Genomic DNA, 25,697 nt, shown 5'->3' on the forward strand with positions numbered 1-25,697 from the left:
CAGACTCAAGGGTCCCAGGTTCGATTCAGGTCAAGGGCATGTGCGTTGGTTGCGGGCACATCCCCAGTGGGGAGTGTGCAGGATGCAAATGATTGATATTTCTAATTCTCTATCTCTCTCCCTTCCTCTCTGTAAAAAGTCAATAAAATATATATATATATATATATTTTTAATTTGCCTTTTAAAGATCCGGAAGCAAATGCACCAAGTTCATGACCCAAATGACGTTTAATTTTCCCTCTGTGGACTGTCATCAATAACTGAGATTATGAATTATCAGTGGAGTAATTTAGTAATGGAGGGAGCTGTTCTGGAAGCCAGAGGATGCTGGGAGGACCTGGGTCACACATACATTTTCAGGCACGCTGGGAAGGAGACAAGTTCTAGGGTGGAATACGGAACCTTCCGGAGACAGGAATGGAACCTGACACTGGAACACAGAGCAGCCTATCCATCCCTGCCCTAGGCTGAGCTCCAACCAGCGAGATGCCAGAGGGGAGGCCAGCCAGGAGAGCAGGACCCCCCATGCGCTGCGCCTCCCGCCGCCAGGGGGCGCTGCTAGCTAATGTCCAGCACCCAGCAGCGTAGAGTAGGCAACAGGACTGCTCTGTGCCTCAGTTTCCCCATCCATGAAATAGTCATACCAGTTTAAGTTAATAAGGATTTATTTAACTTCAGAGAAACGTTCACTGCCCCAGATTCCTAAGATATTTCAGGGTGGTCACAGACACTACCTCTCAACCAAAGTTTACCCAAATAACTAGGATCAGGCCATAGAGGGGAAACTGAGGCCCAGGAGGCCTCCCTAGGAGGTGTCTGGGGCACCCTCAGAATTGGGAGATACAGAGACCCACCGAAGGAGTGACAGGAAGTGTGTGCTTTTGTTGCTGTCCTATAGGAGGGAGAGTGGGGGAAGGGGCCAGCAGGAGGTCCTGAGGTCAGAGAGAGCAGGTGCCGCGCTGCAGACAGAAATCACAGCTACTTAAAGCAATAACTGCTGCACAAGCAGCCACAGGCCACCTCAGTCTTCAGAGATGTCCCCACAGGGAGCCCTCTCTTTGCTGCCCCCTCACCACTCCCCTCCAGAGCTCCAGAGCCAGAGTTGGGAGTGGACAAAGCTTTTCCCCATTTAAGGCCCCGTTCTCCTGCAGGGAGCTGCCCAGCAGATGAAAGGACGGTGCCTGTGGGGGGCATCTCCTTGGTTCTGACTCCTCCCCCCATGCACAGGGCTGCCCCAGGGGCACAGAGCAGGCTCAGGCCTGGCACACAGTATGTGCCCAATAAATATCTGACAAAGAAGGAAAGAATAATAATAATAATAATTATTCTTGATGAAAGAATAAGTGATGGGTGTGGCTCAAGAGTGACCACTGGAGAAGCTGGGCCTGACCCAGCGCCAACGTCAGAGCTGACGCTGGAGGAGGAGCGCTCAGCAGAGCCGGCGGTCAGAGTGGACCCCAGCCAGCTTCCGTCCCGAAACCTGCCTAGAACTAAGGCTATCTCCCTCCGTGTACGGAGAAGGCAAGCCCTGAGTCACCTGGGACCGCGTCCTGGAAAGTCCCCCCACTCATTGGGGGCCGTTAGGAGCCAGAGGGCTCAGCCACTACGTTGCCCTCCTGGTCCACGCAGGGCTTGTCCATGGTCATCTGGTTGTCTAGGCATAAGGCCCCAGGGTCTGAGCTGGCCTCAGGGGACGGGAGGTCAGTGCCCGGTGACTCTGAGGCCTCCTGAGCCAACATTCTCTCCTCCTCCTCCTCCTCCTCCTCCTCCTCCTCCTCCTCTTCCGCCTCCTCCAGAGTCAGCTGGAGCTGGAACCTGTCGAGGCCGCCCTGCTCGGGGCCGGCGGGCTCCGCGGGGCTGCGGGGGATCTTGCTCAGGTACCACTCGCGGTTGTCCTCCAGCGTGTCCAGCAGGCCCTGGGCATCCGGGTGCACCAGGTCCGCCCAGGTCTCCCACAGCGGGTGGGCAATGTAGTCAATGAAACCCACCTGGGGGCGACCGGGGCGGGGCGGGGAGGAGGCTGTGCTGAGTCACCATGGAACCCAGACCCCGTTAAACCTCCAGGCCTAGGCTGTTCTCTCTCCCAGGAATGCCCTTTCCCAACTCCTACTCATCCTCCAAAGCCTTCTTCAAACAACCCTGCCCCTCTGGGCTCCCCCAACCCCTAAGTCAGGGGTCCTCAAACTTTTTAAAGTGGGCCAGATCACGGTCCCTCAGAGAGCTGGAGGGCCGGACTATATGAACTACTAATTCCTACTGTAACACCTCGGCTGCGCTCACTGCCCAAAAAACCGGGCAGGCAGGATCAGACTCCTCTGCGGGCCGCATGTGGCCCGCGGGCCGTAGTTTGAAGACCCCTGCCCTAAGTCTTTCCTCTCACCCCAGCACAGACCCTCAGGGCTAGGTGTATGAGTCCCAGACTAAGAGCCCCTGCAGGGGCCCCCACCACTCAGAATAGACATTTCCAACCCCCCTGAGTGCAGGTCCCTCTCCCCGTACGTAGCCCAGAGAGAATGGATCCCCGCCTGACCCCACAGCCCAGGGCAGACCATGCCCTTAGGCCTCAGTCCCTCGTTGACCAGCAGGGGTCCAGCCAGAACTCATGGGGTCGGCTCAGCTACGCCTTTCCCTCCCCCTCCCCGGTGCCCGCCAGCCTGGCCCAGTCGCCCTCTGACCTGGGACTTCTCCACCGAGGCCGTGTGCTTGTCGCACATGGGGCTGACGTCCAGGCCCGACTCCCGCTCGCGGTCGCCCTGCTGGAAGAACTCGGCCATGATGCGGTCCGTCCACTGGCGGTACAGGGGCAGCGGCTTGGTGGGGTTGCTGAGGTCGGCACAGTGCACCAGATTCTGCAGGACCTGAGGAGACCATCCCAGGCCAGTGAACCCCCGCGGTCAGGCCGGTGCCGTGGACACACCCCTCTCCCAGGTCGGGGATCGGAGGCCCGGGAGGGGAAGAAGTGGCAAAGGCACCGCCACGCGAGCCTTTCTGCCTCCGTTTCTTCAAACTCGGCGCACAGGCGGCGCTTCGTCCGTGTGGCTGAAGGAGAGGCGTGGGGACCCAGGTGCTCCCGGCCACACACCTGGATGCGGTCGGAGTAGTTGTCCAGCAGCAGGACGCCCAGGCTCGTCACTTTCTTGGTCTCCACCATGGTCTTGAGGTCAGCCAGGAGGTTCATGTGTTTGGACATGTCGGTGGCCAGCACCTGAGGGCCGGGGAGGGGGAATGACAGGGATGAGCACTGCTGCCACCCCACCCCCTACTCCCGGACACCACACCCCTCAGCCCCTCGGCCCTCCGAGTTTGTGTCCTCATCTGTGAAATGGGGGGGCGTAATGAGACTGGCTGCAAGCCCAGCTCACAGGAGGAGCTGAGTCAGGGGTCCCACCTCCAAGGTCTTTAGGCTCATGAGATGCACCCCACATGTTAAAGTTTCAGTGTGGGGGTGAGGGCAGCAGCGAGGCTCAGCCCAGGACATGCCTGTGCCAAGGCCCTGGGCTGGATGAGCTGGGGACACAGAGGAAGCACTTAGGGCTGGAGCCAGTGAGGTGGACGGGAGCGGAGAGGGCCTCCGGGAGGAGGGGGACTTACCCAGAGGGCCATGGGAGCCATAGGTGGACTTGAAGCTGGGAGGAACCTGGCCTGGTGCTCCCCAAACCTCCCTGTGGCCATGGCCCCAAACACAATTGTTTAAAAATCAACTTCACTGGATCCATAGGGGCCCAGCCCAGGAATAACGAATTCCCAGCCCAGGGGTTTCTCTGAGAATCAGACAGAAGTCTCAAAACGTTTTCCCAAACCTCCAGTCAGCCCCTGAATGCTGCCTTCTCCCCAAGGCCCCACCCCTGTCTCACCACATTTCTAGTTTCCCTTCCCACATGCCGTTCTGTGTGCAGAGAACACTCCTCCCCAGCTCCTCCCCTCCCCACCCTGCAGACTCCAATTTCAGGGTTTCCTCTCGGGGAAGCCCTGGCGGACCTTGAGCATGGCCCCATCACAGCTCTGCCTACACGTCATCCATCACAGCTCTGCTTTGGGGTACCCACTGCCGCTCCCTCCCACGTGTCCGCCTCCCTCACGAACTGTCATCTCAGAAAGGCCAGAACCGCCTGGGCCATTGTGAAGCTCACAACCGGTGTTCAACAAACGCTTGTAAAGTGATTGAACGAGGCCCAAGACCCCAAAACTTACTGGTGTCTTCCAGAAAAACACCAAAAGGACCGACTGAAGGCTCAGAAGAGTTGCCCCTCAGACCCCGGAAGCTGTTTCCACATCGCTTGTGTGTGAACCTCGGCCTGGTCCCCCCACCCAGGGCTGAGGGGGCCAGCGCCCCATTTCATAGCCCAGGAAGCTCAGGCCCAGATCCGACCGGCGAAGGCCGCCCCACCGGGCCCGGGGCTGTGGCCTCACTATGTCGATGACCATCCTGCGCAGACTCAGCCACTCCTTGGGGCTGAGGTTCTGGAAGACACTGCAGTTCTCCGCCTGCAGCAGCTTGAAGCCCACGGCCAGGTGGTGGTTCTCCAGCACGGAGGCGTCGTTGTACATCAGCGCCAGCTCCGAGTCTGCGGGGAAGGCGGGCGCCTCACCATCTGCCCCACCAGCCCGCGTCTCCGAAAGGCAGGTTTGGTGAACTCTTGGCTGATTCCTGCTCACACATTGAGGCTCCAGCCCTAATGCCCCCTCCTCAGGAAGCCTTCTATGACTCCCTCTCTCTCTCTCTCTCTCTCTCTCTCTCTCTCTCTCTCTCTCGCCATGCCCTGATTCCATGGGGCTGGGGGCATCTGTGTTCTGCTCTGCCTCCTCGAGGCTGGGGTCTCCTTGGGGACTTGGCATGGCAGGAAAGAGTGTGAACTAAGTGCTGGCTGAATGAACCACCGAATCTTTGTCCAGTTAGACTCTGGGATCCTCAAATGAGAGGGCTCTCCTGGGATGTATACAAAACGTGCCCAATAATTGCTTATTGACGGAGTTTTCCAGGTAATCTCAAAGGTCCCTTAAACTTTAAAATCTCAGTGGGCTCAGATTAGTTCTGCCACATTTGTTATTCTCTCGTTTATTGAGTGTCTACTATGTGCCTGGACCCGCTCTGAACACCCAAGGAGGAGAAGATTGTCACCGCCATTTCATGAACAGGGAGACTCGGCTGAAAGCAGGGATGGGAGCCACTGGAGATCCTATGATGGGCAGGTGGAGGCAGGGCCCTCCCAACTCACTGGTGTTAATGAGAAACTGGTTGGAGACCCCAGGATGGTCCACATCGTGGATGGCGCTTGCAAAGATGGCAGCCAGGACTTCCAAGTCTGTGAACACAGCCTGAGCAGGCACGGGCATGAGAGCTGAGGGGCGGGCCCTCTGCCCTGCCCCCTGCCTCTGCCCCGCCTGCCTAGGGGACCGTACCTCCAGCGCAGGCATGGCCAGCAGCACGTGCGTGGACTGGGCCACGTCCGCGGCGTGCAGGCTGTTGTGGTAGGCCACGTCGGCGTGGTAGTGACCCTCCAGCGTCAGCAGGTAGGTGGCCAGCGTGTCCACGGGGATCTGGAATGTCTTGAGCAGGTCCCGTTTCTGGTTCACCACAGGCTGCCCGTTAGGACCTCCTCCAGGCGGCGGCACACACTGTTCCCGCACCTTCTCTCCTTCTGAACGCCTATCCCTCTCTCTCACGCCCCATCTTCCAGGATGCCCTCAGTTCTGGAATCACTTGGTCCTTGACCTTGCCCTCTGGTCTGTCTCTGACCCCCACAGCAGTTCCCTCCAGACTAGGTCTCTCCGGGCCTGGCTAACAGCAATGGACTGTTGGCTAACAGCAATGGACTGTTCAGCCGAGTGAACTCCTATGCATCCTTCAATGCCCTGCTCACATGATTTCATTCAGGGTGTCAGGGAGGGGTTGAAGGGTGTGTGTGTCCCCTGAGGTCCTGAGGTAGGAAGAAATGGGTAGCCCAGGCCACGGGAGGTACCTGAAAGATGCTGAATATGACGGCTGTGAGGGGCCGGTTCCCACTGAGCTCTGCCACCTTGAACACATCCAGCCCCCACTTGTTGGTGTCTTCCAGCTCCTAAAATGTGAAGAACTGGAGCTTGGTCTGGGCCCAGCTTCCCCAGACTCTGAACCTGTGAGCCCCTCCCCCAGATCTTATATCCCCCCGCCCCCCACACTTGCCCAGAATACAAGTGGGCAAACTGGGACTCAAATAGAGCCAGAACCCTAACCCAGGGCTCAGCGCTCTAGCTGGGAACCCACCTTGGCCAGCTGCCCCTCCTGGTCAGTCTGGACCCCAAAGCGTGGGACAGCGGCTGCGGAGAGGCTGGCACTGGAGGGGAGCCCCTGCAGGCCGCTGATCTGGGACATGGGCCTCGAGGGTTCCTTGGGGGTCCCCTTGGGCAGCTCCACCTCCGCCTGTTGGTCTGCGGGGGGGGCGGGGGGGGAGGGAGTAGGACTCAGAGGAGCCAATTCACCTGCTACGGGGGTCCTGCCTGGCCTCAGGTCCCAGACTTTGCTAAGCCTCAGATTAACCTGTTTCCTTTGTTCCTGGATCCCAGGCAGCTCAGAGCCCAGTCCCCATGTGGCCTGTAGTGACCCCTCTTTTCGTGGCTGATCTCAGGAACCCCTTCCGATGGACTTGGCCCTGAGAGCCTGGACTCAGTGTTTCCCCACAAGCAGCTCCATGGCCTTTCCAGCTCTCTAGATGGTTTCCTCCATCGCCTTCTTGGAAAACTTCTACTCATGCTTCAAAACCCTGGCGTTAATGTCCTCTCCTCCTGGATCTTCCTCCTGCTCCTCCCTCTGGCCCAGCCCTCCTTCCCCCATGTGGCTGGGAATGACCCTGTCTGTCTGCTCTGCCTCCCCCTGACTGAGGTCTTTTCTTCTTTCTTCCTCCCTCTGTCTGTGGCCCAGGCAGGGACCCACCGCAGCTCACCCAGGAAGGTCTGGGAAATGTACTCTGACACCTGGTTCCCCGAGCGGCTGGTCTCAGACAGGTGAGTCAGCTCCCGGTTCAGCATCCGCTTGAACTGTGGGGGAAGGTGAGGGCGGTGATGAGGGGGCACTGCGGGGGGAGGCAAATGCTCTCCACTCGCTGGCCCTCCTCACCTTGTTGGAGGCCATGTCCCCCACCGAGTGCCGGGTCTGCAGCGTCTCCAGCTGATCCAGACACCAGTCCAGCTCATCCAGTGTCTCCAAAGCCAGCTTCTGCCCAGTGTCCTCTGTGGGCTGAGCCATCAGAACCCTGCCCCACCCCACCCCACTCGGTGACCCCGCCCCTTCATGTCTCCATCTCTACATCTAGACCCTACAGCCCTTCCCAACGGGGCCACTAGAGACCCCAGGAGTTGAGTCCCAGATCTGTCCCAGGTGGGCAGGTCTCTGCCCCTCTCCGGACCTCAGCCTCCCCATCTGCCATGTGGGCATGGGAGACGCCATCCCTGAGGGTGTTTTGGAGGGCTGCAATGAGCACAGCCTACGGATGCATGGGCTGGGAGGTGGCCATGGAGAGGAAATTGACCTCGGTCCCATAGTGTGAGGGAGGGGTAGGAGCAGGAGAGTTACCTGTAGGCGGAGGGGGCTGGCTGGCAGGTGGAGGGCTCCCGATGGTTGTCTGCCTGCAGTACAGTCTGCTGGTCCCGCCCCATCCAGCCCACCTGTCCGCCGGCCGCTGCCCGCTCCTCCCCGCCCAGCCCTTCTCCCTGCCAGGCCCCGCCCCCGCCCCGCCCCCGCCCCGCCCCCTATGTACTTGGCTGCTCTTTGGCCTTGCAGGTGGGCCAGGGCAGCCACATTGCTCCGAACGGTCCGCAGACTGGCCAGGACCTGTTGGGAGGGCAATGATCGACATTGGAAAAGGGGGGATCGATTCCACCTGCTTGCCTCAGGCAGGGGAGGGGGAGGAGCGGGCACCCACCTGGGCAAAGGGGGTCACAATCATGTCTTCTCCATGTCTGTGGGGAGACAGGACGTCAGAAAGGGCGGCTAGGGAGATGTCCCGCGCGGTCCCATCTAACGGCTTTTGCCCACACTGTGCCCTCCGCTGAGCACATCCTTCCTTCCCAACTTCTCCTCACGGGGCCCTATCAATCCCCGGCTCCCCTTACCCGACTCTTCCCTGAAAGCCACTCCAGCCCCTCCCACCTTACTCATGGGGGAAGCAGGAATATTATATTTCCCCTTTTTATTATGGCTACCAGGAAGGTCTCATTAAGGTATCTGTTCAGTTGCTACTAACTTCAGGTTTCTGGATTGCCACCCAAAGTCAAGCCCAGATCACCAGGTATCATTCTAGGCATGTTCAACTGAATAAGTGGCTGCCTGACAAACTCCTACTTAAACTTCAAAACCCAGCTCCAAAAGCCCCTTGAAGGAGGTGTGCTGAATGGAATAAAAAAAGGAGGAAGAGACGAATAGGTGTCACGCCACCAGCCCCAGACTCACAGGTCGCTGGCCACGGAGGAGTTCCGGGACATGGCCTTTGGCAAGAGGTCATAGTCGCTGTCGGAGCGGTACAGGAAGGACTCCCGCCGCTGGCCGTGCTGGGCCTGGATGGCCTGGCCAAGGCCAGGCCCGACGTGAGGGTCCTGAGCGCTTCTCCCACGCGAGAGTGCATTTTCCAGGTCAAAGCTGGAGACAGATGAGGCATGGTCAGAGCCGAGGGGCCTGGCAAGCGGGTGGCCTTTGGTGGCTCGAACTGTGCTTTCACATCCTCCCTGGAGCCAAACGGTGGGCCAGGAAGGAGCAGCTTCCAGTGTGTCCGCGGGCCTCACAGTCACACCCCCACCCAGGGACCTGGCACCAGCCTTCCCGCTGGGACCAGTCTGACTGCAGGACGTGAGCTTCAGATCTGTCCCCAGATGTCCGTGTGACCATGGGTAGGTCTCAGCCTTTCTCCGGACATTGACTACCCTGACTCTAATATAGGCATGGCAGGGTCTTCTCCCTGGGCGCTTTCCTGTAGCTACAACTGAGCACCTGAGAATGACAACTGGGCTTCCATATTACTGAGAAGGAAGCTGAGGTCCAGGGCGCACCGTAAGGTCACAGAGACTGGAAACGGGCTTTCTGGGCTCTCTTCTCCGGAGGGGCCTGGGTCTTGCCTAAATCAGGCCAAGGTTCCCCACAGCCGGGAGAGGCCCCGCCCCCAGGCAGTGTGATCACGCCCTGGGTCACCCGTTCCCTCCCCAGCCCACACCCTCAGCCCACTTGGCCCTGCCCCAACCTAGTCTACCACGCCCTCGTGCCCATTACCACCCTCCACTCCCCACCCTCTGATCCTTTACTCCCTGCTTCATTGTCAGCTAACGCTCTGGCTCTGCTCTTCCACCTCCAGCTTCCGCTAGGGGCCATGCCCTCTTCCCGGAGCACCATCCTCCCCACAGCACCCCTGGCTCCGAGCAACCTTCAATTCCTCCCTTCTCGCTCTTTCAGCCCGGCCCCTCCCTCCCGCCGCACCCTGGCTGGTTAATGGAGAATCTGTGCTCATCCTCCTTGGGGTCAGAGGTCAGAGAAAGAGGGGGAGGGGACGTGAGCTAGAGCAGAGGTTCTGCAGCGGAGGGGCTGCTGCAGGTCACGGGCTGGGAGAGGGCAGGCAGGAGGCAGGCAGACACCGGGGGCTTCTGGCCGAGGGTCCGTGTCCACCTGCTCCCCGCCGACCAGGTCCGCCGTCCGGGATTCGGCTGGATTCGGTCCGGCGGGGTCGGGTTTGAGTAAGTTCTATTGGGTCTGGTCCAACTGAGAGTTCGGTCGGGCGAGTTCTTTCCGACTTGGCAACGTCGGACCGCGCTCGGGCAGGTTCGGGTGCGTTCGGGAACGTTCGGTTGTGTTCGGCAGGCTCCGGAGGATTCGGGCGCGCAGGGCTTTGCCCGGCATCAGTTCGGCTTCAGCAGAGAAGCCACCACCGCGCGTGCGTGCCGCCTGGTGACGTCATGAGGGTCGGGGCGTCCGAACGCGGACCCGCGGGGCTGGGGGCGCGGGGCGGGCGGAGGGCGCTCGGCCGGGGAGGCCAGCGGCTGGCCCAGCAACCTGCCCCCCGAAGGGCGGCCTGGGAGCGGCCACCCCTCTCCCTCCTCGCCTCTGGGAAAGCGCACCCAAGGGAGACGCACCTAGAGAGGCTGCAGCGGGAGGGGGGCGGGGGGAGGAGCGTAGGGAGGGTAACGGTGCTGGGCTGGAATCCCAGGAGCCGGCGCTCAGGGTTACAGGCTGGTCACCGCCGGGGAAGTTTTGTTTTGGGTTTTTCTGCTCTAATCTTAGCTGCGAGTGGCGGGTCAGGCGGTGGTTCCATGACGCGGGCAGCGCGGTGCGAGGTCGCCCTGACTGTGGAAGCCGCACGTCTGTTCATGGGTTAGGCAGGTAAACTGAGGCACGAGGGCCTCGGAGGGACCCGCCATGCCTTAGCCTCACCTTCTGGCTCCCGAGGGCGCTCCCTCAACGCCCCTGGGCAGGAACCGCCCTTAGCAGGCGTCTGGGGGCTCTGGGGGCGCTTTCCCGGAGCTGGGACCCCTTCCCGGGCTGCAGGGGCGCCGTCAGAGACGCCACCACGGCTGGCCCGCCCCCGCCAGCCGTCACCGGCCATTGGAAGGGACCTCCGGCGCCGGTGCCACACTCTCCAGGGGTGTGAATGCTGCGGGAACCGCGCCGCGCGAGGTGCCAGACGGGCCGGCGCCCACACGTCCCACCTCCGGCCCTGGCCTCGCCCCCACACACCCCACTCAGTCGCTCCCCGAAGGGGCGGGATTCGAACCCAGAGCGGTGGCAGATCCTCGGAGGACGCCGCCGAGTTGCGCTCGGGGATCCGCTCTCAGTCTGGGACGTGAAACTCCCCCCTCACGCTAGGGGTGCCTGCCTCCTAACCTGGGTCTTCCTCCGGGGCGGGTGGAGGAGGGCAGACCAGCGGGGGTGACCCTCGCCCTCCCCCTCCCTCCCGGGCGCTCAGGCCGCTGCCCAGGCGGGAGGGTCCGGGGGAGAGTGAGCCCAGCAGCCCCGCTCCGGGACGCACAGCTGGGAAGGGGCGGGCGCAGGAGCCCGGCCTGTGTCCGGACCGCGGGTGGAGGGGGTCCGAGACAGGACAGGGGAGACACACCGAGCACGGGCAGGAGGGGCAGGAGGGGCAGGAGGGGCCGAGCGCCCACGCCCTGCCCCGGCCCGGCCCAGCTCTCCCCGGCTGTGTCCTCCCCACCTCCAGCCTGGCCTTCCGCTGCCCCCGCCGCCTCGCCTCTCCCCTCACCACAGAGGATGGGCCACGGTGAAGCGCCGCTGCAGGCGGAGGCTCTGGTTCACCAGGAGCTTCCTGAAGAGCCCGGGGGAGCTGCGCGGGGAGCCCCGGGGGGAGCCCGGCCCCGGCGCCGGGGCGGGCGCGGGGGTGCCCTGCATCGCCGCAGACAGCGCGGAGGCAGGACCGTGGAGGCAGGACCGTGGAGGCAGGACCGTGGAGGCAGGACCGTGGAGGCAGGACCGTGGAGGCAGGACGGACGGACGGACGGAGCGGGGGCCCTGAACCTTTTCTGGACGGCCGCGGGGGCGGGGCCCGGAGAGGGGACAGAGGGCGCCCCGCCCCGCCTCCCCGCTGGTCCCTCTGGGACGCTCCCACCCGGGGACATGGGGACACTGAGGCCCGGAGCTGGGTGCCACTCTCTGCTCCCCTCTTTGGGGGCGGCCCTCCGGGGCCTAGAACCCGGATATCACTCTGCTTTCGTCAGCCCGCCTGTCTCACAGGACTGCAGCTGTCTGCGGAGACTGAGATGTAGAAGCCGGAAGGGGACGCACCCTCCACAGTGAGCGGGGCACCTAGGCAGGAGCGCGCTGAGGGGCTGCCCAGGTCCCACCCAGCCTCCAGTCCCTCTCTGCCCGTTTTCCAGATGGAGAAACTGAGGCCTGGAGCCACAAAGGGGCTGCCTGGCAGCAACAAACCCTTACTCCTTTGCCAGGTAAGGAAACTGAGGAAACAAGGTGGTAACAGACATAAACTTCATGGCAGGGCAGAGGGCCAGGAAGAGGCTCCTCCTCCTCCAGGCCCCTCCACAAGTCCCCGCCTGACCCCCACCCGCTCTGACATACCCCAGGCCCTGTCTCCGGATCCTTTTCCCTCTCTTGCTGTCTCCACTGGACAAACATCCGCTCTCCACTCCAGCCAATCTCCTGTTCTGTGAAACATCAGCTACCCCCCCCCCCCCCGCCCCTGCCCCAGGAAGGACCTGGGGTGTGTGTGTGTGACAGGGAGCCCTCACCTCTGGGGTCTGGGAGTTTGGGGGCCTGAACCAGGTTGGTAGCCCTGCTCTGTACTGAGGGAAGGAAGCACATCTCAGAGGGTGTCACACTGGGAGGCAGGACCCCAAGTGCCCACATCACAGGCAGAGGCCACCGAGGTCCAGGGAGGCTGGGCCTCCCCGACCCCCCCCCCACTGTCTAGGCCTTGCCTCCGGGAGGACTATAGCAGTTGTGGGGAACCCCCATTTCTAGGGAAATATGAGATAGAGCTTGGGGTGATCAGGGCTTCAATGGAGGGAGCCTGAGGCACCACGGGAGGAGATCCTGACCCTCTCCTGACCTCCTAACCACGCTGTTGGCCTCATTGTGCAGATGAGAAAAATGGAGGTTCAAGGAGGGGTCATGCTGGGGCCCAGGAGGACAAGGAGTCTCAAGGGTCTGTCTGGGAAGCCCCTCCTACCATCTGCGGCCCTTCAACCAGACACCTGGTGGGAACAGACTTGCTGTCCCCGAGACAAAAATACCCTCTGTAGCTGCTGCGGTTGCACCTAAATATAGCCGATCCCCGGGGGCTAGAGGCGGCCAGGATCCGCCTGGTGGAGCCTCGGGGGCCAGGATCCCTCCCAGGGGCCTCGGCACCATCCCAGCTCCATGGGAGGGGCTTACATAGTCTTTTGTCCCCTAGGAGAAACTGAGGCACGGAGGAATTCAGTCCCTCCCCTAAAGTCGCAGCATGAAATGGAAGGTTAAGACTAAGTACATCGATACAAACAACTTCCTACTTGCCTGGCTCTGAGCCAAGGGCTGTGCACCTAACAGTCACTTGCTTTTTTGGAGCAATTCTTGAAAGTGAGACTATTCTGCTCATTTGGGGGGAATGGGGAAACTGAGGCACGGAGAGGTGTGTCCAGTTGCCACATGGATTACCCAGCCAGTGCTCTCTCCCACTTAATGCTTCACTGGCTCCATCCCCTCTGAAGTCCCAGGCTTCATGAATGTTTTATCAACAGTTTAATATTAATGTTCATTAATAGATTCAACCTTAAATATTTTATTAACAGTTTTAACAGTAATGTGTTATTAATAGCTTTTTGGATGGAGAAACTGAGACTCACAGCTGACACTCAGCATTGGAATCTGGCCTGCCTGACCCTGGGTGGCCCCAATCCCTGCGGGGGGTAAAGGGCAGAGGCTGGAGGATGGGGGGGCCCGGGGACCCCTATTCTCACTTTGTCCCTGTGTGCTGCATGACCTGAGGAGGTGCCCTGCAGTCTCTGGTGCCCTAAGCACATCTTCATCCCCTCTCCCCCATTTGAGCATCTCCGCCTGGGCAAGCACTTTTCTCTCCTGCCACCAGAGGGCCCCCGGGAGACAGGATGCGGGTGCTGTGCCCATTTAAGGACAAACAGGCGAGAGAAATGACTTTCCTGTCTCCATGGAGTCTAGACAGGGAGAAGAGCGTGGGGGCGGTGTCACGTGTGCAGATGCCCACATGAGTTTGATCTCGCCCTCCTCTGCTCCAGACCCTCCTGTGGCTCCTCGCTGCCCTCTCCTCTGAGTCCACACCTCTCCGGAGGCCCTGTGGTGCCGGACCCCTGCTGGCCTCCAGCCCTCTTCCTCTTGGTTCACGCTGTGGGGGCTTCATCCCGCTCCTTGCTGGATCAGCCAGGCTCACTCTCACACATGTCCTTGCCCCTACAAGCTTCCCCTGCTGCCTCTTCCTCTCTCAGATCACCCCTCCAGGAAGCCCTCCCCGACCAGCTGGGTAAATGTTCTCAGAGCACCTTCTCTCACAAGTACAAGTTCACATGTATTGTCATCATTATTTGATCTGTTTCTGCCTTGCCCACCAGCCCCTCGAGGGCAGGACCAGGTCTGCCTTGCTGCCAGCTGTGCCCTGAGGGCCCAGCACTCCACAGGCTCTCAGTGAGTGCTTGGGAGGCAGTCGGGAGTCTCCCTCCCACTCTCCTACCACATTGATTTACATTCAGCTCCTCGTATACCTGGTCCTTCTGCGTCTGAGGCTTTTCACGGTTTGTTCCATCTAATTGGCAAGCCCTTCCCTGCACTCTGGCTGACTTTTCTTCAACCTTCAGGTTAAGGTTAGATGCCACCTCTTCCAAGCAGGCCCTCTTCACACACACACACACACACACACACACACCCAAAGCTGGGTCAGAGGCCTTCTCTCTCCAGCTGGTATGAGTCTGTCTCCACCATCAGCCTGTGAGCCCCCGCTTGCCCATGGCTGTGTCCCCAGTACCGGACCTTGCACACAGTAGGTAGCTAATAAATGTTTGCTGAACGAGATGCTAGGATCCTTCCAGACCCAAGTGTCCCACCTGGGACAGTGGGGGAAAGAGCCACAGTGGGGGACCAGGAAGTACAGCTGTGTGTTTGCATTTCGTTAGTATTCTCTGCTTGCTGGGGAGCACCTAGCAGACTGGCCTTGAACCCAGTGGGCCTGAACCTGAGCGCTGAGCCCCTTCCCCACATCAGCACATACACACATGGGCAGGATTCGCAAGTTCCCGTTCACAGGGACACACCCGTCCCAGAACCTTTCAGAGCCACGTGGGCTCTCCCCCCGGACGGGCCCCAATCCAGTCTCTGTTTGTTCTTTCTTGAAGATGGAAAATTATGAGTCACTGGGAGGGGGGAGGCAGGGGGAGCTGAGGGCTGGGAAGTAGAAATGGAGGCAGCGGACCTGCTGGGTCACCTGGGAAGAGCTCCAATCCCAGATGCCTTGGGGCTGGGGAGTTGAACCCTAGGACAGGGGTCGGCAAACTCAGTCAACAGAACCAAATATCAACAGTGCAACGATTGACATTTCTTCTGAGAGCCACATTTTTTTAAACGTAAACTTTTTCTGACGCCACTTCTTCAAAATAGACTCTCCCAGGCTGTGGTATTTTGTGGAAGAGCCGTATGTGGCTCGCTAGCTACGATTTGCTGACCACTGCCCTAGGCGGTCCATGGACCGAGGTGGGAGAATGACAATCTAGAGAGGAAACTGACTCCCCTGAGGTGACCAGCCTGACCAAGCCCAGGCCCCCTCCCACCCAAGAAGAGTCTGGGACTCCTGGGCCCTCCAGCCTGGCCCAGCAGCGGAGACTCCCACCTCTGTTTCTCTCCATCTCTTTTGTCGTCCCACTCACCTTTTATAGGAAACAGGAGGAGCAGCCCTTCCCCCTCAGCACCCCCTTCTGCACCCCATCCTTTCTCAGGGAAGGAACATCCTGTGCTCAGGCTTCCTCCTCCTGGCGACAGGGGCCAGCGGTGGGGGAGAGGGTTGGTGGCAAGGCGGGCCTCAGAGCAAGCTCCCTCCCCCAGGGCTGGGGACAGCCCGACCTGTTCCTCTCAGATGCTTGGTGTGGCTCCAACCCCACAAACATCCGCGGACACTCCAGGGTCTAAAAAAGGACTTCAGTTGTGTTACAGCAAAGACAGCCTCACTGGTCCACATACCCACAAGGACCACAAGGGCAAAGCACACAGGCAGATACTCAGCTGGTGCACGTACGACCGAGCACCTCTGGTCACCCACCGAGGGGCAGCAGCTAGCTGGCTGCGAACACTCACGCAGTGGGACGGAGCACACACAGGGTCACAATTGCCCAGATTCACACACACTTAGATGCAGCCACACCTGGCACTCCCAGGCACCCCCCCCCCCCATAAACAATTATGTGTCACCCCAGCGTCACCCCATGTAAAAACAGTGTTTTCCTCTAAAGCACCGGCCTGAGCTGAACAGTAGAGACCCCGCCCCCTGGAGAAGCAAGATCCCTTCCCAACTCCCACGGGTCCGGCCCCCCCCCCACGCCCACCTACCACCTATGGAAGGAGGTGGGCCAGGAGCACCTCGACTTCTGGAGCCCCCGCCGCCGCGGACCCCGGTTCTGCTGGCTGCGGCCCGCAGACTTGTCCGGGTCCGAGGAGTAGAATCGCTGCTGGATACGGATGGGGCACCGCGGCTGCCGCCACAGGTGCTTCGGGGGTCTGGCTGAGCCCTGGCCGCTGAGAGCGCGGGTCAGCTCGCCGGGTGCCCACGCCCCCTCTGGTACCCCCGGGGTCTCCATGCGCCAGCGGAGGGCAGCAGGGAGAGGAGGGGAGGGAGCCTTCCCGGGATGAGGAATGTCTGTGTCTGCGCCCCTGTCTGCCAGGGAGGGCGAGGGTGGAGACGAGGCGCTGTGGGCGCCAGCGGTGTAAACAGGGGCTCAAGGTGGGGCGGACGCCGAGGAGCTGTCCGCGTCCAATGGTGCTGAAGGACAGCGGGGTGGGGCGTCGGGAGGTGGAGAACTTGGGCGTGGGGATTAGAGACAGGTGCTGGGGAGACCCTCTCCCTCTCTTCCCCGCTGCCCAGCGCCGAGAATGGTCTGTCGTTTTCCTGTCATGGACTTGGACTTGGGGCGGAGAAGACAGAAATTGTCCTCCCGATTGGAGAGCAGAGAGGCAGGGCCTTGGGAGACCCCCAGCGTCCAGGCACTGTCCCTTCTGGCTTTGGAAGGGAAGAAGGGAGTAGACGGAGGGCGGGTGAGACAGCGAGTTGCTGTCCTCGACCTGTTGGTGCTGAAGTCAAGGCAGGGAGACGGGGTTCCTGAACACCTCCAGACTAGGGCGCCGTCCGCACGGAGGTGCTGAAAGCTGAACAGCGGCGGGTCCTCAGCCCTCCCCAGTGACGGTAGCAAAGGAGTCTGGAAGCAGAGTCAAAGGCTCTGGTCTTCAGAGGTGGTAACAAATAGCCACCTATCCTCCAAGCTCAGGAAGGTAAGCTTAGACATTCAGACTCAGATGGGGTCTCTTTGGAGTCCTAAAATTCCTCACTCACACAGGGTAGGGATCTGGGAAGAACAGAAGAACTTGCGTGCCTGGTGTGGGCACACAGAAGCCGCCTCTGGTCAGGGCCGCCAACAGTGGGAGTGGGCAAAGAAGGGCACCCTTGTATAGCCACACCTGTGTCCGGCGGAAATGGCAGAATCTCATTTGTTCTGTGACACACCATGGGCCCCTCACAGGCATGCCTCTCCCCTCCCTTCCCCAGTTCCAGAAACTCAAGGCCCTTCCCGCCAGGCATTCTAATCTCATGAGAAATTTCCCGGGAAGTGGAAAAGGAAGGGTAAGAACACTTTCTATCATGATTAACCGAAGTAGATGTGGACACCCTGGCCAAGTAGCTCAGTTGATTAGAGCATTGTCCTGATACACCAAGGTTGGGGGTTCCTGGTCGGGGCACATACAGGAATCAACCAATGGATGCATAAATAAGTGGAACAACACCCTCCCCCCTCTCTCATTCTCATCCATAAATACAATTTTTAGCCGAAACCGGTTTGGCTCAATGGATAGAGCGTCGGCTTAGGGACTGAAGGGTCCCGGGTTCGATTCCGATCAAGGGCATGTACCTTGGTTGCGGGCATATCCCCAGCAGGGGGTGTGCCAGAGGCAGCTGATCGATGACTCTCTCTCATTGATGTTTCTAACTCTGTATCTCTCTCCCTTCCTCTCTGTACAAAATAATAAAATATATATATATTTTAAAATAAAAGAAATAAATACAATTTTTAAAAAGAAGTGGATGTGGACAAGAGTAGGGCTGAGAAGTGCAGGCACTAGGCTGTGGTAGGAAGGCCTTGGTGCAGAAAATTTGTGAACAGAAAGAGCCCTGATTTTTTGAGAGGGCATAGAGGATATTTTATGGATATTTACCAGGGACACTCTACCTTCTACCCTGGCTCGTATCACTAGGTTGGAGAAATGGAAAATATCTGGGCCATGGAGCCAGACAGACTGAGGATTGCCATGTCTTGCTGAGTGATGAAAAACAAGTGACTCCTCTCTGCCCTTTACTTTAAAAAAAGTTAAATATGTTTTTATTGATTTCAGAGAGAGAGAGGAGGGAGAAAGAGAGAGAGATAAAAACATCACTGATGGCAGAGAATCATTAATTGGCTGCCACTTGCATGGCCCCTACTAGGGATCAAGCCCACAACTTGTGCTCTGACTGGAAATCGCACCCTGATCGATGGGTCATGGATCAACAGTGAGCCACTGAGCCATACTGGCTAGGCCTGTCCTTTACTTCTATGGCTCAGTTCTTGGCCTTCCTCTCAATCCCCTGTCCTCCAGAACTGACCGTGAGGGACAACTTGACCCACTGGTGGGGGACATGTGTTCTCCTGCTGGTCAGTTATCACTTCCCCTCCCCAAGCTTGTTTTCTGCTCTGGAAAGTGGGGGTAATGATGGTGTCCCCACCTCTCGGTGTGGGGATTAGAGACAGGTGCTGGGAGGTGTAAATGAATGTCGTGTGTGAAGGGTCAAAGACCACACCAATCCCTGCTCTCACTCACCCTCTGTGGGTGTCCACCAGTGCCTGGTGTGTCTACTTCATAGATAACTTCCGAATCTGCCTACTCCTCTCCAGCCATGGCTCCCAGCCTGGTTCAGACACTACCATCTCCTGCCTAGAACTGCCTTCTCCCTGGGCTCCTGCTGCTTCCACCCTGCCCCTGACAAAACCCCCCTCCCACCAGAAGCCAGAGGAATTTTTTAAAATGCCGATCGTAACCATTCACTCTCTTGAAAACACATCCATGTCTCCCCACTACACCATTCCCACCTCCCGAGGCTCTCCTCCCCCCTCCAGCCATGTCGATCTGTATTCAACTCCTCATACACCACACCTGGTCCTCTTGAGTTTGAGGCTTTGCACAATCTGTTCCTTCCTTGTGCTCTTCCTGGCTGATTCTCTTCATCCTTTTAGCCACCTCTTCATCCTTAGCTGCCACTTCTTCCAAGAAGTCCTTTCTCACCCTCTACTCCCCAGGGCTGGGCCAGAAGCCCCCTGGGCTCCACGGCACCTTCATCTCTCTGGTTGGTATGACTCTGTCTCCACCATCAGCCTATGAGCACCTACGTGCCCACGGCTGTGCCCCTAGTACAGGGCCTGGCACACAATAGGTGTTCAATAAGTGCTTTATGAACAAGTTAAAGAAATGTCCATCTAGATGAGCCATTTTCCTCTCTCTCCTGGGATTGCCCCCCTGGATTCCCCTCTGCCTCCTCACCTGCCTGAAGCTGGACCGTGGCCTTGCTCTGTCCCTCGAGCCCCGATGGTGAACACCACACAGGAGCTGGGCTCAGTGTCTCCCGGGGGCCTGAGGCGGCTCGACAGCGGTGGCAGCAACGGGGTCCCTGAGAAGCGTCTCCAGATGACACCACTGCCACGGGGACTCGCAGGGGCTGAGCTGGAGTCCGCAGACTCTCGGACCCGCTAGGGAGAGACACAGTAGCAAGACGTGAGTGACTTCCCAGGCACAGGACCTTCCTGGCTCCCTGGGACCGTGCGGCTCTGAGGTTCCTTCACCCAGATGCCTGTCTGGCCCAGAGAGCTGGATCTCAGTTTCACTGCCCCCCTGAGTGAACTCACTTCTCTGAACCTCAGTTTTCTCATCTATGAAATGGGGAGATAGACCTCAGCCTTGCCAGATGTGAATAGTGACTGGCCTAGAGTAGGTATTACAGCAATATTTATTTATTCATCAATTAATATGCAGTATATTCATTATTTATAACATCATGTAATTTATACTGCTATTTGTTATAATAATAGGCACTTTAATGGTATTTCATAAATTATATTACTTATTAAAATATAAAAATAAAACATGCAGTAAGTAAACAAGTGAATCATAATGGCAGTACCGATGGCCAGTCTATCTTGCATACTCATTCCACATAGGGGCTGTTCTAAGAAACCCTTGGGGGTCAGCCCATGAGGCACGGGGAGGCCATGTTGTACCATTATCTTCATATTACAAAAAGGAAGACTGAGTCTCAGAGCTTTAGTAACTTGCCAGAGGTTGCAGTTGGTTAAATAAATGGTGGGGATGGGATTCTGGACGCTAAGCCTCAGTTCATTTCTTAAAGGAAGGACTGGACAGGAGAAATTAAATAAAAGGCTGTTTGCAAACATGCTCTGAGTAGACACTAGAGGCATTTAAACACCAAACTGAATCAGGTTCAGTTAATGAGTCTGGAATGTAAGTTCTCCAGCCCAGCAGATCTGGGGTTGGTTCAGTTCATGCTGCCTGGTCTCTAGGGCAAGCATGCCTCAGTTTCCCCATGGAGGAGGGGCGGTGGTAAGAAAACAGTACCAATTCCTCTGGGTCGTAGGTGATAAAAGAATAGGGGCTCAGTGGATAGAGCATCGGCCTGCAGAGGGTCCCAGGTTCGATTCCTCTCAAGGACATGTACCTTGGTTTTGGGCACATCCCCAGTGGGGGATGTGCAGGAGACAGCTGGTCAATGTTTCTCCCTCATCGATGTTTCTAGCTCTCTTATCTCTCTCCCCTCCCTTCCTCTCTGTAAAAAATCAATAAAATATATTTTAAAAAGGAAGAATAGGGGCCGTCAGGAAGGGCCAGCCGTCCGCTCAGAGCCCGGCCTCGCCCCCTGGGCCCTGAGCCTGAGGAGCTTCCCACAGAGGCCCTCCGGACCCTGCCTTCCTCCCCGACTCCCCCCCGGGCTCAGAGAGGTTCCTGATCTAGGTGGCCGGGCTGGCCCACGTGTGCCTGTCTCCTGCTCACCTGGCCCTGCCTCGGTCTCTCCCGTCTGTGACCAGCTCCACACGTGCCATAACCCCATGGGCGGTGCCACACCCAGGCCCCCTTCAGCTCCCAGCCAGCATCCTGCCCCCACCCGCCGGCCTCCTGGCCCAGCTCCTGCTGCAGCCGCTGCCAAGGGCCACCGTCCCGGTTGTCCCCATGCCCTCTCGCATCGCTGTTCTTTTTTAAAATACAGAGAGGAAGAGAGAGGGATAGAGAGCTAGAAACATCGATGAGAATCACCGATCAGCTGCCTCTTGCACACCCCCTACTGGGGATGTGGCGCAACCAAGGTACATGCCTTTGACTGGAGTCGAACATGGGACCCCCTCAGGACGCAGGCCGACGCTCTATCCACTGAGCCAAACCGGTTTGGGCGTCGCTGTTCGTTTTGTCTATATATATATAAAGGGACAGGGGACTCTTCTCCCTCCCCACGTGGGAGTCTGTGCTTGTTCTGTAATGAATTTCCACCTTTGCTGCACAAAAAGAAAAAAGGAAAAGTACCTATAGGGGCTGCTCGCACCAGCCACAGGCTGGAGCTGTCCACGGTGCTGACCCCGGGGAGTGGCACCCAAACTGGAACCCGCAGCAGGGGGTGTGCGCTGGGGGTCAGAGAAGTGCGCGGGGACATGGAGCTCAAAGGGCGGCCCAGCTGTTTTCTGCCCCGCCCCCGAGCCTCACCAATGAGTCTGGGTCCACCATCAGACTCAGCATTCAGATTTAGAAAGTGAGGCCCAAGACCACAAGGCTGACCACAGGGCCAGAGCCAGGGCAAGGGGAGCAGGGAAGAAGCCGAAGGGAGTGCACAGCCGTTGGCACCTCAGAGCCTCTGCCAGGTGCCGGGACATGGCACGGCTCCTCTTCTCCTCTTGTCTCCGTGCCACAGAGGAAGACGTCAGTGTTCACAGAGGAATGACCTGCTGTGGGTTACACAGCTGGGGCTGCTTAGCTACCCTCTCCCCCAGCTCCTTGCACAGATTTGATCCCTCTAGGACCCAGGACTCCTGACATCTCCCCGCCATCCCCGAATCTGAGCACAACTGACACCCCCACCCCCTCTCACAGGCACCTGAATTCTGCTGCGGAAATCTAAGTAGTCAACACGGGGCCTCCCCCAGGAGGGAGGGTTCCAAGCAGCGAGGAGGGAGGGTGTTCAGGGGGAGCAGAGGGTGTGTGGGAAGCAGGCCTCTCCCGGGACAGGAAGCCCACTGATATCAGCTGCCCACTTCCTGCTTGGGGAAACTGAACCAGAAACTTGCCCACATTCATATCCATTTATTTATCCAACAGATAAATAAGGCAGTTCAGCCGAAACCGGTTTGGCTCAGTGGATAGAGTGTCGGCTTGGGACTGAAAGGTCCCAGGTTTGATTCCGGTTAGGGGCTTGTGCCTTGGTTGCGGGCACGTCCCCGGTGGGGGTGGGGGTGTGAGCAGGGGGGCAGCTGATCAATGTTTCTCTCTCATCGATGTTTCTGACTATCCTTCTCCCTTCCTCTCTGTAAAAAATCAATAAAATATATTTTAAAAAAGAAATAAAAATAAGGTAGTTAGTATAGTGCTAGAAAGAAAATGAAACCACATAAGGACCTGGAGAGTGATGGGGGCAGGCGTGTAAATGTCACTCAGACATAGTTAGGGGGCCTTTCTGAGGAGGTAATTTTCACCTGAGACTTGAACGAGGAGAAGGAGCTGACCAGGAGCGAGCTTGGGAGATAGCACACGAGACAGAGGGACAGCAGGTGCGAAGGCCCTGAGGTGGGGCTAAGCTGGTGGGTCTGAGGAACAGCAGGAGGGAGTGGAGTGGAGAGTTGATGCACGACCTTGGGGGTGGGATGAGGGTTTGGGAATGAATTATGAGAGTGGACTGAAGGCTTTCAAGGGATATGATTTGCTTTATGATTTTTTTTTTAAATTTCAAAGAGGGAGAGAGAGAGAGAGGAGAGAGAGAGAGAGAGAGAGAGAGAGAGAGAGAGAGAGAGAGAGAGAGAAATATCAATGATAAGAATCATTGATCAGCTGCCTCCTCCATGCCCCACCCTGGGAATAGAGCCTGCAACCCAGGCATGTGCCTGACCGGGAATCGAACCGTGACCTCCAGGTTCACTGGTCAGTGCTCAACCACTGAGCCATGCCGGCTGCGCCTGGCTGCTTGTTTTCATCCATTCTTCAGCTCAGTGGTCACCTCCTTGGAGAAGCCCTGCCAGCCCAGCCTGGGCAGCCCCACTCATACTCCCCTACTTCACTTTTGGTCTCAGTTTAACATCCGTCTCCCGGTCTATGAGTCTCTGTCCCCCTGTGTGTAGCACTAGGCCAGGCTCTAGGTGCCCCATGTGCAAAGGAAGTGACTGATGCTGTAAGCTGAATGTTTGGGGGAGTGCCGAGAGGCCCCCACTTTACAGAGGAGGAAGATGTGGCTCAGAGATGGGGGTGGATAAGTGTACTAATGTGTGTGGGTACTTGCCCGCTGGCTCATCCTGATCTCTCTTAAGGTTTTAGCTCCCCTCCCCCCCATTTTCTTTCTTTACAAAAGAAAATAGTGCTGAAACCGGTTTGGCTCAGTGCATAGAACGTCGGCCTGCAGAATGAAAGGTCCCGGGTTCGATTCCGGTCAAGGGCATGTACCTTGGTTGCGGACACATTCCCAGTAGGGGATGTGCAGGAGGCAGCTGATCGATGTTTCTCTCTCGTCGATGTTTCTAACTCTCTATCCCTCTCTCTCTTCCTCTCTGTAAAAAATTAATAAAATATATATTAAAGAAAAGAAAAGAAAAGAAGAGAAAATAGTCCTGGAGAGGTTATCAGCCACTCAGGTGGCAGCGACCAGCCTGGGATTCAAACCCAGCTCCTGCTGAAGGAGCTCCCTGCCGCCTGTAAGCCTGCGCCAGTCTCCCAGAGCGGGGCCATTGGCTCTGCCCCAAAGGGGTGGCCTCCTTTCCTTGGGCGATAAAAAACTTTGGTTCCAGACCAAGAGTGTGCCTCCCCCGCCCCCTTGGTCCCTTGTACCCCAAGATAGTGGCCGCAACCCTGGGCTCGACACCTGGATTGAGTCTCAGACTTCGAGTGGCCTCTCTGGGCCTTGGTTCCCCCACTTGGAAGTGGGTCTCCAGGCAGCTCTGGGTGTTTCCGAGTAGGGGGGCTGCTGGGACGCCCCTCCCCATGGCCTGTAGAAGGCCATCTCCTGCCACTCACCTCGCTGAGCAGGAAGGAAAGTGCTGTTCCGCTGCGCCTCATGCTGCGGGCGTCTCTGAACCTGGGGAGACGGATGTGAAACCCCAGGCCCCGGGGGTCCAGCCTTGCCCCCTAGATGGGGCTCACTCCCACACCCCGCACCCTCTCCTGGAACCCACAGACACTCAACTGAGGCAGCTAGGACACCACCTGAACCTCTGCAGGGGCCTCCATCCAGGCACAGGGCCTGCGTGCCCACATACACTCCTAAGCCCCCGCCCTTCTCCCTGCTGTGTCAGCAGCTCGGGACCATCAGGTCCCCCAGGGAGACGTCCCCTGGCCCCGGGTCCCATGGGGGAGCCCTCAGCTCTCAGACCAGCTCTGGAGGGTTTGGAGAGCCCAGTTCACTGCCTGAGAGCACTCCAGACTCACACGGCCTCTGTGAGGCCCAGGCAGGCCTGGCACACAGCGCCACGGCCGAGTCCTGTGACCTGCCATGGAGCTGGGTAGGGGAGGATGGGACCTGCCCAAGAGGGCGGCCCAGGGTTCCCTCAGCAGAGCCCTTAACTGTCAGCGCCAGGCCCAGACCGGACACACCCACACACCACCCTCAGGGCCCAGCCAGGAGGCTGCGGGCAGAGTGACGGGGAGATATCACCGAGAGAAACGGGTATGGGAGAGAGAGTGGCCAGGAGGCTGACCTAGTGTGGGAGAACAGGGAAGGGGGTGTTAAGTTTAATTGTTCCTGTGTTTGCTTATGAGAGAGGGAGAGAGACGGAAACACAGGGAGTCAGAGAGAAAAATGGAGAGACAGAGGGATGGAGAAAGTAGGGGCTGGTGGGGGAGGGAGAGAAAGAGGAAAGAGACAGACATTGACAGAGAGAGAGAGATGGAGAGACACAGAGAGAGGAACAGAGAGACAGAGAGATGCAGACAGACAGAAAGACAGAGAGAAGTGCCATAAGACCGGGAAGGTTTTACTGGCTTGAGGTCTGGGACACTGTGCTTCCCGCAGAGCCCTCTGGGTTTGGGGGCGGCCCTCAGGGGTCCCCGGAAAGTGGCTCACCTCGCTGCCGCGCTGCCACTCCGGTCGGAGCCCCTCGACGCGCAGCAGCCGGAGCCGCCGCCGAACCGGCCCCGGAAAGTTCACGGGCCCCACGGCAGGGACAGGAGTTCCTGTGGTGCTTCTGCCTCCGGAGCCACAGGTTAATGTTTCACCAGCATGGCCGCCCGCTGCCCCCGGAATCACCAGAGCATGACTGTCCCTCCGCCGGCTTTTCCCCAACGTGTGGGTGACCTTGACGCCAGGCTCTCTGACCACGCATTTCACGGCAGCTAAACCCAGGAGGGGCGGCGCCAGGCCCAGCCTTGGCCAAGGCGCACGGAGCTTCCCTGTCCCCGCGGAGAAGCCCCAGGGCCTGGGGGGACAGGAGCAGGCAGCAGGAAGGGTCCCCTGACCTGCCGAGGGCCCCCTCCCCAGGCCTGCTCCCCCAAACTCGGTGTCCCCTCCTGTCCAGTGGGAGGGGAGAGCGTGGGGTCCAGCTCAGAGCTGAAAAGCAGCAATGGGGGGAGGGGCGTTTTGACTCCCTGCTCTCCATCTGCTTCTGGGCTTTCCTGCCTGCAAGCCTCTGCATAGGGTTGCCCCTGCCTCCTGCTATGCCTTCTCCCTCTGCTTATCTGCCCCTTAAGCCCCTGAGGAAGGCCGAGCAGACCCCACCACCTACCGGCT

At 58.7% G+C, this 25,697-nt stretch overlaps 1 protein-coding gene across 6 annotated transcripts; it reads right to left on the minus strand.

Moving 5' to 3' along the window:
* Positions 1-530: 530 nt before the first annotated feature.
* Positions 531-25,201, minus strand: PDE4C (phosphodiesterase 4C). 6 transcript variants are annotated; one of them, XM_084884680.1, is made up of 17 exons: positions 25,035-25,201; positions 23,990-24,050; positions 19,259-19,464; positions 8,426-8,611; positions 7,899-7,935; positions 7,734-7,807; positions 7,550-7,602; positions 7,094-7,206; positions 6,921-7,014; positions 6,245-6,408; positions 5,961-6,059; positions 5,401-5,565; positions 5,217-5,316; positions 4,411-4,565; positions 3,083-3,205; positions 2,676-2,858; positions 531-1,988 (listed from the first exon to the last, which is right to left on the minus strand). In XM_084884680.1, exons 2-17 carry the CDS (start codon positions 24,029-24,031, stop codon positions 1,581-1,583), a joined length of 2,202 nt encoding a protein of 733 aa, XP_084740806.1. In that variant the 5' UTR covers positions 24,032-24,050; positions 25,035-25,201; the 3' UTR covers positions 531-1,580. The 6 variants fall into 6 exon arrangements, with proteins under 6 accessions (XP_084740806.1, XP_084740807.1, XP_084740808.1 ...); XM_084884681.1 differs by lacking the exon at positions 25,035-25,201 and adding an exon at positions 24,401-24,428; XM_084884682.1 differs by lacking the exons at positions 19,259-19,464; positions 23,990-24,050; positions 25,035-25,201 and adding an exon at positions 11,211-11,415 and having other exon boundaries at positions 532-1,988.
* Positions 25,202-25,697: the final 496 nt, after the last annotated feature.

This window comes from Pipistrellus hanaki, assembly GCF_964339955.1.
Source record: "Pipistrellus hanaki genome assembly, chromosome: 5".
In the NCBI taxonomy this organism is placed as follows: Eukaryota; Metazoa; Chordata; class Mammalia; order Chiroptera; family Vespertilionidae; genus Pipistrellus; species Pipistrellus hanaki.